The sequence below is a fragment of the Emys orbicularis genome, chromosome 24, assembly GCF_028017835.1.
Source record: "Emys orbicularis isolate rEmyOrb1 chromosome 24, rEmyOrb1.hap1, whole genome shotgun sequence".
NCBI lineage: Eukaryota > Metazoa > Chordata > Testudines > Emydidae > Emys > Emys orbicularis.
This window is the reverse complement of record NC_088706.1, coordinates 8117053-8129695: the sequence shown is the minus strand read 5'-3', so window position 1 is coordinate 8129695 and position 12643 is coordinate 8117053. Positions and strand designations below refer to the sequence as shown.

General features: G+C 53.5%; 1 protein-coding gene across 1 annotated transcript; it reads left to right on the top strand.

Annotated features, from left to right (window-relative positions):
* The first annotated feature begins 778 nt into the window (after positions 1 to 778).
* On the top strand, positions 779 to 12395 carry DAPK3 (death associated protein kinase 3). Its single transcript, XM_065422187.1, has 8 exons — positions 779 to 840; positions 5804 to 6164; positions 7573 to 7702; positions 8140 to 8188; positions 9357 to 9383; positions 9667 to 9819; positions 10551 to 10596; positions 11853 to 12395. The coding sequence occupies exons 1-8, from the start codon at positions 779 to 781 to the stop codon at positions 12393 to 12395; spliced, it is 1371 nt and encodes a 456-aa protein (XP_065278259.1).
* Positions 12396 to 12643: the final 248 nt, after the last annotated feature.

The following is a 12643-nucleotide window of genomic DNA, read 5'->3' as shown; positions in this document are numbered from 1 at the left end:
ACCCCAGTGGGCAGAGTGGAAACATCGTGACAAGCTCGGCTTTGCTTCCTCCTCTTTCAGATTTATCTCAATGTGCTGATTGAGCCACTTGTCGCCTGCATCCAGGGCCTGGCGACTTATTTAGGGGTCTTACCCAGTGCTGTGTCATGGGGCTGAGTAGGGGAGGGTGAGCTTTCCTCTCCCTTAGCAGAGGATGTTGGGGAAGCTGAACAAAAATGTGGGAAGGAGGGTGGCTGAGGGACAAAGAATGATGGTTTTGGGGTTATAGCACTGGACTGGGACTCACGAGATGTGGGTTTAATTCCTGGCTCTGCCACAGACTCTTGCTGGGACAGTCTCTTGCTATGTGTCTGTACAGCACCTACCACAATGGGGCTCTGCCAGTAGCTTCTAGGGGCTACTGTAATAATCTGCTAGACTGAAATATCTTCCCACAAGCAGTGGGGGGGGGGGGGGGGGGGGGCACTGAATCATAACCCTGGAGAGCAGACTGCAGGGATCAGTCCTGCCTTGGCTGGGTGCAAATGAACTAGAAATAGATGCAACGTAAGAGCAGGGCTCATCCATCTCTTGTATCCATTCGCGTGCCAGTTTAGAGCAGGTGCCGCTGTGTCATGCAGGGGTTCTGTTGCTCATCCCACGGCGCTGGAATGTCTGTGGCTGACTGGGGCATGACAGTTCTCTCCTGTTTCCCTTGTCTCCTTCCAGGGTTGAACCGAGCTGTCTGGCTCTGCTGGCTCTCTGAAGGGTGGGCTGGGCTCTTTTTGGTCTGACAGCCATGTCCACCTTCAGGCAGGAGAATGTGGAGGACCATTATGAGATGGGAGAAGAGCTGGGCAGGTGAGTGTGCTAACTAGGGGGCATGCTCTGCTGCGGGTGGTGCTGTCTGCTGGCCATAAAGCCAAGCGCCTGACCGCTTATAGTCATTAAATAAACCCATGGCATTTCTTTTGCTAATTCCATTTCTGGTCACTACACCCTGTCTCCATGTTCCCACCCTGCGTGTTCCATCAGGTGTGGGATTCTCTACCACTTGCTGTTTTAAAGTTCTGCTGTTCAGCTGCTGTGTCTTTCTCCAGAGCCAGCTCTATTGCAGTGGTGGGTTAAGGGATCTGTTTATATCCCTTATCTACCTCCCAGGGGTGGGTCGGGGGAGGCTTAATTAATATTTAAAACTTGAGCTGGTTGGGAATTTTTTAACACCACTTTGTTTTGGCCAGACAATGTTGATTCACTGAAACAAACTTTTTATGGGAATGGGCCAGTTTCGATTATACTTTTAGTTGGGAAGGTTTCTCAGGTTCAGGGTGGAGTTTCAACAGAGCACCAGTCCGCCAGCCTGATGGGGGTGGGAGTGGGGGGAGGTCTCAATCTCTCCTGCTGGCGTTGTTCCAGTTTGTATAAATAATATTCATTGGGCCAATCAGAGAGACCATATGGTGACAGGCTCTTATACGAGGGCCAAGCATTTTTGTTCACATTTCACTCCTTTTTTAGTGGAGCTGTGGCTCTTTTCCCCATAAGCTCACATCATGTCCCTGTTTGGCTGGGTCTGCCCTGCCTTGAAGAGATCACTGTGGCTTGCTTAGCATTCTTCATCGGTGTCTCAGTCGCTCTGCATGTTTGGGGCACGTTCCTGCTATGAATCATCTTTGCCTCTCGGCAGAAGCTTGGCTGTCTTTAGAACACGGGAAGAGGAGGCTGTTGTGTTGCATGCAAACTGGATTTATTCACATTGGATGCAAAACCTGTGTGTATCTTAGCTGCGCTCCATGTCTTAGCGTAAACAGAAACTCTCCCCAAGTTTTTGGTGTTGATGATTGAGCTACTATTTATTGCAGCAGTATCCAAAAGTCCCACTTGGTGGAGGCCTTTGCTCCAGATGCTATACCAACCCATAGGAAGATGCGGCCCTGTTCCAAAGGGCTTATGGTCTAACACCGCGATAGTCAGACAGAGACTCGTGAGCCGCAAGTGGCTCTTTCATGTGTCTCCTGCGGCTCTTTGCAGTATATGATATTAAAACACTGTGTGATTGAATTATTAACCAATCCGGGTGCTTTTACTATGTTATTAACCAGTTGTAGTTGCTAAGATAATTCTTGGTCAGTCATTTTGCTGTGAGAATAATATATCCAAATAGGAAATGAAACAGTGGATTCACCCGACTGTGGCTCTTTTGGGTAACGCTGGTGGCTAATTTGACTCATGAACCACTGAGGTCTGCGTATCACTGGAGTGTTGGAGTTTGACTGCGTAGGGGAATGCTTGCTTGTAAACAGTAAAATAAAAGTGGAAAAATCCTTTGTTGGGAACATTTCTGATGATCTTAGGCTTCTTAGAAAACCTTTCCCCACCAGATTAAACTTCTGAATCAAATTGAAGTTGCTGGTGTCCCTTGAAGAAGTCTGCATTCCAAGTCTGAACCGTAGAAGCAGAGTTAAAGTGGTTCAGGTGTAGCAAGCCCAGAAAATTCTGATCTGTGTGTGTGTGAGAATGGCGTTTAAGTTTGGCATTAGACTTCGGCATCCAAACCTAGCTGGTGATTGCCATGGTGTCTCTGGTTTAAATAACATGCAATGTTAGATGTTGTTTGGACTGCCTTCAGCGTCCTCCGCTGCTAGCTAAGGCGTGTTGTGTATCGGAATATAGCTCGGGAGTTCCTTGGGGACCGTGTTTTCCTTTTGAGTGCTGTAACCGCACAGGTGGCCCTGTTGGTGTTTAAATAAGAATGGCGCTCATTAGAACCCTGCCCTGGCTCAAAGCATTTTCCAAGCAATCCTCCCTCCGCGCCTGTAAGGTGGACAGGCCGGGAGTGTTACCTGGGCAGTGGTATTGTGTGGGGCTTTGTGGGGCTGGCCCATGCTGCAGTGCATAAGTGCGTCCTTCTGTTTACTTTGAGATGGTAATCGGTCTTCTCCATTGCCGTGAAGGTGTGCGGGCATACGTGCTGGCAGTTCTTCAGGTGAGCTCTTTCAGAGGCTGTTAAGGTTACATTCATGGGCCTCTTGACCTTTAGTTGGATTCTCTTTTTCAAGTCTGCTGGACCAACCTGCGGCTGCTGTAGTTCTGCCTTCTTGGGATGGGGACGAAAGTTTGTTTCATGGGTTCCTCTAATCCCTGGGCTCCCCAGCCCCTTGGGGAAGGAGTTTTGTGTCACCAACCCCTCCAGCTGAGCAAGGAGCGGCATGGATTCCCCTTGCTCCCTCCTGTTCAGGCAGCTGGAAGGTTGATGACTGTGGCAGTGAAGAGAGATGGATGCGGGGGGGACACAAGATTTTTAAAGGAGGCAAGTGGCTCCCTCTTCCTCTGTGCTTTGGGTTTGACTAATGTGCTCATAAAGGGGTGAGCAGCTTAAAATGAGTGTGCCTATCGATCCCCTGGACTCCTTCTCCAGGGAGCACTAGGGCTTTGCTCTGGCGGTACCTCTCCTTTGGTGTGTGACTGTTTCATCACTTCTCTGTCCCGACAAGGTGACCTCCTTATTTCTGCATTTCCTAGAAGACATTGGCTTGTTAGACACTTCACGCTTCATAGCCCCCTTCTTCCTCCCCTGCGCAGCTCACTCTAATCCAGCCGGGCTGCTGGATTTTGCTGGTGGGAGTTAAGAGGCTCTTGGTCTGGGAAGCCTTTAGCATTTGATCAGCTCTGTTTCCTGTCCAAGCACAAGCCTTATATGGAAAGTTCAGGCCTGGCAGCCGCCCGCCAATGAAGCAAGCCTTGATGTCACTGTTTAAAAATGTAAATAACCCTGTTGGAGGCGGAGATGCTGGCAGTGTAAGGGGGGGGGGGGGGGTTAGGGTGACCAGATGTCCCTATTTTACAGGGACAGTCCTGATATTTGGGGCTTTGTCTTTATATCGGCGCCTATTACCCCCCCCCCCCACCGCCAGTCCCGATTTTTCACACTTGCTATCTGGTCACCCTAAAGCAGGGGCAGTTAATTTTGATCCTCCCAGGAAGAGGAAGAAATGCACCTAAATCTGGGCGTGTAACCTCCAGAGGCGGCATGGTTTTGTGGGTCTGGGGGTCAGGATTCCCTGGGTTCTGTTTTTTTGACTCTGTCGCCAACCCCCTGCGTGTCAGTAACGTAACCTCTCAGAGCCTCAATTTTCCTGCTTGTAAAATGGGGGCGTCGCTGACGTAGACCACGGGGAGGGGGGGAGCACGTGTTCTAAGTTAGTATTCACAAAGCACTTGCAAATCTAAAGAGCTCTGTAAGTGCCGAGCATTGCTGTCTGGGTCAGTTGCACCAGGCGTGCTTCTCCCCAAATGCTCCTCACGGTGAAATTGACATCTCGGGGTGCTCCGCAATGGTGGTTGGAACTCTTGAGCCGCTTGATTCGTAGATCTGAAGGCCGGAAGGGACCATTGTGATCATGAGGCCACGGGAACTGCCTGATTCCGGCACTGAGCCCTGTAACTTGTGGTTATGTATCAGCAGGATATTGCACAAATGCCTAGGCAGCATAATCACGCTGTTACCACGATAGGCTTCCTGATACCTGAATACGTTTCAAGGAAGGGCTAGAGATTTGTTTGAATCAGAACAGCATCTGCAGTGACGTACTTAGGATAAAACCAGCATGAGCCATCAATCCAAATGCTCTAGGACAGGAGTAGGCAAACTACGGCCTGGGGGGCCGCATCCGGCCCTTCAGATGTTTTAATCTGGCCCTTGAGCTCCTGCCTCCCTCCCCGCGTGTGCCATGGCTCTGCGTGGCTCCCGGAAGCAGCGGCATGTCCCCCCTCTGCTTCCTACGTGTAGGGGCGGCAAAGGGGCTCTCATGCTGCCCCTGCCCCAAGCGCCACCCCCACAGCTCCTATTGGCCAGGAACATGGCCAATGGGAGCTGCAGGGGCGGCGCCTGCAGGCGGGGCAGGGCGCAGAGCCACCTGGCTGCGCCTCCGTGTAGGAGCCGGAGGGGGAACATGCCATTGCTTCCGGGAGCAACTTGAGGTAAGTGCCGCCCTGAGCCTGCATCCCCGACTCCCTTCCGCTCCCCAACCCTCTGCCCCAGCCCTGATCCCCCTCCCGTCCTCCAAACCCCTCGGTACCAACCCGGAGCACCCTCCTGCACCTCCAACCCTTCATCCCCAGCCCCGATCCAGAGCTCACACCCCAGCCAGAGCCATCACCCCCCCTCCCTCCCTGCATCCCAACCCCCAATTTCGTGACCATTCATGGCCCACCACACAATTTCCATACCCAGATGTGGCCCTTGGGCTTTGCTCACCCCTGCTCTAGGATGTTAACTGAACTCTAGCTGTAGCCAGGAGGGAAGTCTCTTCCTTCCTTCTCTCATCCTACCCAGCACAGTGGCATGTAGCAGTGGTATCGGTTTATTCCAATCCTGCCTCTGATGCATCACAGACTGACAACCACAGGGGATGAGCTGGGCTATTGATCTGTCCTGGCTTGGCAGCAATTCGGTCTGTTTGTATGCCACAGGCGGTTGAAGTGTGCTCTCCAAGAAAGGGGCTTTTATTCTGCCTTAGTGCTCAGCTTTCAGTGTCCATGATGCCCCAATCCCTCAGTCGGCCAAGTGGTGCATGGAGAAGGCAGACGCTTAGACCTAGAGTCGAGTGGAAGGGCTTTACCTGCTGCCCGCAGAAGTACTGTGGCTCCCAGCGGGTTTGTAAGGAGTTGCACCCTTCTCAGTAAGGAAACGCACCAATGGGAGGTCTCTTTAGACTCCGAGCATCGCAGGCTGTAGCTACCCCACTGCAGTCACTGACTCCTCCAGGCAGGTGCCAATGAGGAGACGTCTTATTAACTGATGCGTCCTTTTTCCCCCGTGCAGCGGCCAGTTCGCCATCGTGCGGAAGTGCCGGGAGAAGAAAGGCGGCCTGGAGTATGCGGCCAAGTTCATCAAGAAGCGGCGCCTGTCGTCCAGCCGGCGGGGCGTGAGCCGGGAGGAGATCGAGAGGGAGGTGGACATCCTGCGGGAGATCCAGCACCCCAACATCATCACGCTCCACGACATCTTCGAGAACAAGACGGACGTGGTGCTGATCCTGGAGCTGGTCTCGGGGGGCGAGCTCTTTGACTTCCTGGCTGAGAAAGAGTCCCTGACGGAGGAAGAGGCCACGCAGTTCCTCAAGCAGATCCTGGATGGGGTCCACTACTTGCATTCCAAGCGCATAGCGCACTTCGACCTGAAGGTAAGTTTCGGCCTATGGTGCCCAGGGCCCTGGCCTGCTAGACGCAGCGGAGTCAAGGTATGGGCAGACCCGTTGACTGTGAGGCCAGCTCCATCTTGTGCGGTGATATCATTAGATCTTCTCGGCTCCATGAGATCAAAGCTGGTGGATACCGGGTGGCAGATCTCCAAGGGCTGCTGCGGGAAGCCGTTTGTGGTCCAGTAGTTGGCGCTCCTTTTTCTTGGGTGTGGTGTGGTGCTGCGAGGGATAAATGAGGTGCTTTTATCTCTCACTTGGAACCCGATTGCTTGGTCTGTCTCCACTTCCCAAGCCCTCTGAACCCGAACATACAGGCTGAATTCTGCTCTCGTTTGCACTGGTGCCAATCCATTTACTCTGGGTGTTTGCTTGCATGTCCTTGATCAGACTCCGGCCTGTCGCTTTGGAGTCAAACCAAAGCGCGTAAGCACAGATGCAAAGGACTGAATCCAGATCGGACACCCTGTGCTTCACATAGGCAGGTTAAGCTGGGAGAAGCAGTGAATGGCTCTTGAGAGACAGTAAACACAACCACAGTAGCGAAATACACACCGCGCTTGCGTAAACCCACTGAGAATTGAGTTCAGAGTCTCGGCTGTAGCTGAGGCTTCTCCTTGGCATTCTGGGTGGATGTTTGAAATAGCCACGTAGAAATGGTCCCATACCAGTGCTGCTTAGTCTTTACTTCCCGACGCCTGCATTTTTAACTCCTCTTGGCAGCGGCTGCGGGAGAGCAAGCTGGAATCTGTGCTGTTTCACAAGGCAGCATCAAAGCAGTTGTCAGTGGAGCGGTAACCACAGGGTCTCCGTTACTGATGTGACAGGAAGGAACCCGGCTTGCCTTTCAGATCCCAGGCAGAGTCTGCAGGGCTGGCAGCTTGGAAAGCCGGGTTCTGAGCAGAGATGACCGACTATGCTAAAAAGTTAATTTGATCCGAGCTAGGTCGATTGACAGCTGCGGGGGTTCATGTCCGTGCTATGCCCCCTCTGTTGGCTGTCACGCACTTACCAGGAGCACTTCCACTGACTTAACTATGTGGAGCGCTGACAGCTGGAGCCCCACCCCTGCCCTGGGGCCGACAACCTGAGCTCTCGGCCAGAGCCCCCAGCCCCCGGCACCGCCATGTGGGGGTCTCGGCCGGAGCCCCCGGCACCGCCATGTCGGGCTCTTGGCCGGAGCCCCCAGCCCTGCCAACAACGTAAGCTGCCTTACGTTGACCTAACTCTGTAGTATAGAGTTAGATGAAGCCTGGGAAGGGGGGGGAAAGGAGGATCGGGAATCACAGGATGTCTCTTTCCAGTATAGACTTGCACTCAAAGGTACAGGGATCTTAGTGAGCGTTGCTGGAAGCCAATATGAAAAAGCCCTGCTGCTTTTGCTTCTCTCCAGCCCGAGAACATCATGCTGCTGGACAAGAACGTGCCAAACCCCCGCATCAAACTCATCGACTTCGGCATTGCTCACAAAATCGAAGCGGGGACTGAGTTCAAAAACATCTTTGGGACGCCGGAGTTTGTAGGTAAGAGGGAAGTGGGGCAGTGGCAGCTCTGTGTTCTGGAAGCTTGTTTGAATCTGGGAAAGATGCCCTGTGACTTTGCAGTGAAGGAGAGCTGGGGGCGGGGGGAAGCCGGGGGGGGCCGGTTGGGAGCTGTATTCCTGCATGGTGCGCCTGTGTATCAGAGCCCACAACAGCCTCCCTTCGCTCTATCAGTTGTGTATCCAGGACCTCCCTGAGTCTGAGGAAGCCGCCAGTGCAGCCCTGGACTGGGTGAGATTTGGGTACCCTTGCTACAACTCTTTGACGTCCCCAGGAGAAAAGTATCCCCAAAGCTCTGGCTAAGTCCAGTTGCGTGAGGGTTTGAGTCGTTGCACGAGATGCCCAAAGCTGCTTGCAATGGAGTCTCCCTGTGGCATAACTCTAACTCTCTCTCTCTCTCTCTCTCTCTCCTTCTGAAGCCCCTGAAATAGTGAATTACGAACCCCTGGGGCTGGAGGCTGACATGTGGTGAGTATGCCATGACTCTCCATCATAACCACAGGCCCGTTGTAGAACATCTGCTGATGTGGGTGGTTTCGGCCCAGTTCTTACTGGGCAGGTGTTTGCACCCTCTCTGTGGTAGACACCAGCTGGCAGCTTCCTGATAGAGGCCAAGAATTAAATGCACCTGGGACTGAACTGTCGTCTTGTTTCTGGAGCGGAGTCCCTCTAAGCCAGGGTTGAGGGGTGCTGGGCTGGTTGGGCAGTGTGAGGGAAGCGGCCCATACCAGCGTACCCATGTGCTATCTTGGCCCATACACTAGCTTGCAGTGCTAATATGCATGTGGCACGTTCTTGTAGGTAAATGGGTTGCTTCAGTCTGCGGGGCTGTCAGCCTGGCACTGGCAATCAGCCCGGGAGGAGGGAATTCTGCATCCGTGGGGCTTGTTTCTGTCCCTTGGTTGTCTCCCGTAGGCAGGCAGCGTTCTGGCTGGGGTCTACTGACCGTGTTGCTGTCTGCTCAGTGTCATAGAATCTCAGGGTTGGAAGGGCCCTCAGGAGGTATCTAGTCCAACCCCCTGCTCAAAGCAGGACCAACCCCAACTAAATCATCCCAGCCAGGGCTTTGTCAAGCCTGACCATCTAATTCCCTCCTCTTATATCTTTTTGTCCCTCACTCCTGTTCCTGTGTTTCATCTGTTGTCCCAGGTTGATTCCTGGTTCTGTGGTACCCCTCTCGCTGAAGGGGGCAGGCCTTTAATTCCTGGTGGGCCCCAGCAATCTGACTTTCAGACAGGCTGGTCTCTTTGAATGCTGCTAAATCTAGCTCTGGGGTGGGGGGAGGGTGTTGGGTATGTGGGCCAGGGCTCGGGATACGCCTATAATCGCTGAAGGCTGAGTGGGATTTGGATGACTTGCACATCCTGGAAGCTTCTAATGAAATAACCCAACCCGGGATTCCCTGACCTGAGCTTTGATCCTTAACTCGGGCAGCTCCGAGACGTGAACAGGGAACCTTGTCCTAGACCTAGAAAGCGTCTGTGCTCGGGGAAAGCTGGCTGCAGGGTGGACCGATCTGTCACGAACATGTGCCCTCCGCTGGAAAACCTAAAAGACTTAAGGCTGGAGTGAGGAAAGACCTGACTAAAAACTGATCTACAATGCAGTGATCTTATGTCCTCTCCCTTTCTCCTAGGAGCATCGGGGTCATCACATACATTCTGTGAGTATAAGGACAATTATTCTTCTCTCTGGGTAAGAATATGCTCTTCTGTGCTTGAGGAGACAGTGTTATCAAAGGCTGGGATTCAGGAGGCCTGGGTCCTACTCCCAGCTCTGCCACTGAGTCACTGCCTGACCTGGGGCAAGTCCTTTTTCCCCGCTCTGTGACCCAGGACAGGGGAACCGAAGTAATGTTAGTGCTGGTGTTTGGGAGCGAGCGGCAGGGCTTGGCGCTGTTGGCACAGAGCGGTGTCTGATGGTAACTGTCTGATCTCGCCCTGCAGTCTCAGTGGCGCCTCTCCGTTCTTGGGCGAAACGAAGCAGGAGACCCTGACGAACATCTCCGCCGTGAACTACGACTTCGACGAGGAGTATTTCAGCAACACCAGCGAGCTGGCCAAGGACTTCATCCGGCGCCTGCTCGTCAAAGATCCCAAGTATGAGACCAGTCGGTTGAAACGAACCGCGGGGAGCGAGGCGTGGGGAGGGTCTGCTGGGTGCCCAGCACTGCCCCCTGCCAGCAGCCTCCAAAAGCCCCAGCCTCCCTCTTGCTGCCGTTGTGCAGTGGAAGAGCTTGGCTAACCTGCTGCTTGTTGTCACCCCAGAGCATGCTCAGTGTAAGAGGAATGGCAGGTGACTGCCCCTATGTCTTAGACCATAAGTCAGCCAGAAGTGCTGTTTTCTCACGTCCATAGCCTCCGACAGCTGCTTCTTATCTGCCGTCAACAGGGTCCAGTCTCTCACAATATCCTCAAAGCAAAAATATCTGCTGCTCCAGGTGTGCGGCTTTAATGGGAGCCGTTGGCCTGGCTCTCGTCTCTCCCGGACGATAGTCTGTTACCAGACTGCCGTTGCAGTATCTCTGAAAGCCAGCTCCCCTCTAACGGGGATCCCGCACTTAGCAGAGAAGCTAGCTCGCCTTGGGCAGCGGTTGGGTCCGCAAGGCAGGAAGGCAAATAATAACAGTACGGCGTGTGTCGGGTCAGCTGATGGAAGGGGGAAGCTGCTGCTGATTTGACGGCTGGCGCTTGGTGGAATTAAAGCAGAGACTGAGAATAACCGGTCCAGCTCTCTGCGTGCGGGTTTCATCTGAAAACTAGTGACCCAAGCAGGCCAAAAGCTCGGTCCAGCTGCTGTAGTCTAATGACCAGACCTAATGTCGTTGCAGGAAGCGGATGACAATTGCCCAGAGCCTGGAGCATCCCTGGATTAAGGTAAAAATCCATAAATTCTTGTGGCCTGGCTCTGTTTCCCAAAGATACCGAACAGCCCAACTCCCATGGATGGGACCAGAGTGCACTCAGCCCCTCTGGAGAATCAGGCCATTTGTCGTGGCGTCTAAAAATTGCTCTTTAAATTGCACTTGGTATCCCCCTTTAAGCAAGAGGCAGTTGCTTCTCATTCACTCCGCCAGCCTGGAGAGGTCTAGCAGCTGTGCTGACTTGGTCTAGAGGGAGCTGATTCCTCGCCAACCTTGAAGCAGGGGTGGGGTCAAAACAATCTGGAATTCTCTACAGGCAGGGGAGTGGGGGACCGGTGGCCATGTCTCCATCAATATTGGCTTCCACCGTGGAGGTAGGGGAACTGCACTGCTTGTGGGCTGGCTCTGAACCATGCACGAAGCGTATGGTGTGAATGCAACTGCCGGGCTTGCTGTTGGCCTGCCCTGCTACAGACTAGGGACCGAGTGGCTAGGCAGCAGTTCTGCAGAAAAGGACCTAGGGGTTACAGTGGATGAGAAGCTGGATATGAGTCGACAGTGTGCCCTTGTTGCCAAGAAGGCTAACGGCATTTTGGGCTGTATTAGTAGGAGCATTGCCAGCAGATCGAGGGACGTGATCATTCCCCTCTATTCGCCATTGGTGAGGCCTCATCTGGAGTACTGTGTCCAGTTTTGGGCCCCACGCTACAAGAAGGATGTGGAAAAATTGGAAAGAGTCCAGTGGAGGGCAACAAAAATGATTAGGGGGCTGGAGCACATGACTTATGAGGAGAGGCTGAGGGAACTGGGATTATTTAGTCTGCAGAAGAGAAGAGTGATGGGGGATTTGATAGTTGCTTTCCACGACCTGAAAGGGGGTTCCAAAGAGGATTGATCCAGACTGTTCTCAGTGGTAGCAGATGACGGAGCAATGGTCTCAAGTTGCAGTGCGGGAGGTCTAGGTTGGATATTAGGAAAAACTTTTTCACGAGGAGGGTGGTGAAGCACTGGAATGGGTTCCCTAGGGAGGTGGTGGAATCTCCTTCCTTAGAGGTTTTTAAGGTCAGGCTTGACAAAGCCCTGGCTGAGATGATTTAGTTGGGGATTGGTCCTGCTTTGAGCAGGGGGTTGGACTAGATGACCTCCTGAGGTCCCTTCCAACCCTGAGATTCTAGGATTCTATGAAATGCACAGCCTGGGGGTGGGAGGGGAGAATCATTGACCCTGGACGGTACCTGAGAGCTGAGTTTTCCCTTCTCCTCCTTGCAGGTGATCAAGAGGAGGAACGTCCGCAACGAAGACAACTGCAAGAAGCCGGAGAGGCGGCGTCTCAAGACCACTCGGCTCAAGGAGTACACCATCAAGTCCCACTCCAGCATGCCCCCCAACAACACCTACGTCAACTTTGAGCGCTTCTCCAAGGTGCTGGAGGAGGTGGCTGTGGCTGAGGAGAGCTTCCGGGAGATAGAGAGGAACAAGAAGTCCTTCCGGGAGGACATCGAAGCCTTGCGCTCCATCTACGAGGAGAAGGAGTCCTGGTACAAGGAGGAGAATGAGAGCATCCGCCAGGACCTGCGCCAGATCCGGCTGGAGCTGCAGAAGACAGAGGCCCTGAAAAAGCAGACCCAGGAGGAGACCAAGAGCACCCTGCTGGTGGCCAACGGGCTCAAGCGGCGCTACCGGAAGCTGGAGAACCGCTATGAGGCTCTGGCCAAGCAGGTGGCCTCGGAGATGAAGTTCGTGCAGGAGCTGGTGTGGTCAATGGATCAGGAGAAGCTGCAGGGTGGAGAGGGGGACTGCAGCATCCGTTAGCCTTCATCCTCTGAGCTTGTGGGGCTGGGGAGGAGGACCCGGTGGTGGGGAGAATACCTTTGCCATGGCCTGTATGGGGGAGACACCCAATCTGTGCCCACTTGAGCGTCATCTATTCACTAGGAGCCCGAGAGGCTTGGCCTTAATGGCATAAAACCGGAGTAGACTGCAGCAGCGTTTAGTATGCAGGTATGACAGCCTGGACACTGCAACTCCCATCATGCAATGCTTCTGATCCAAACTGTAGT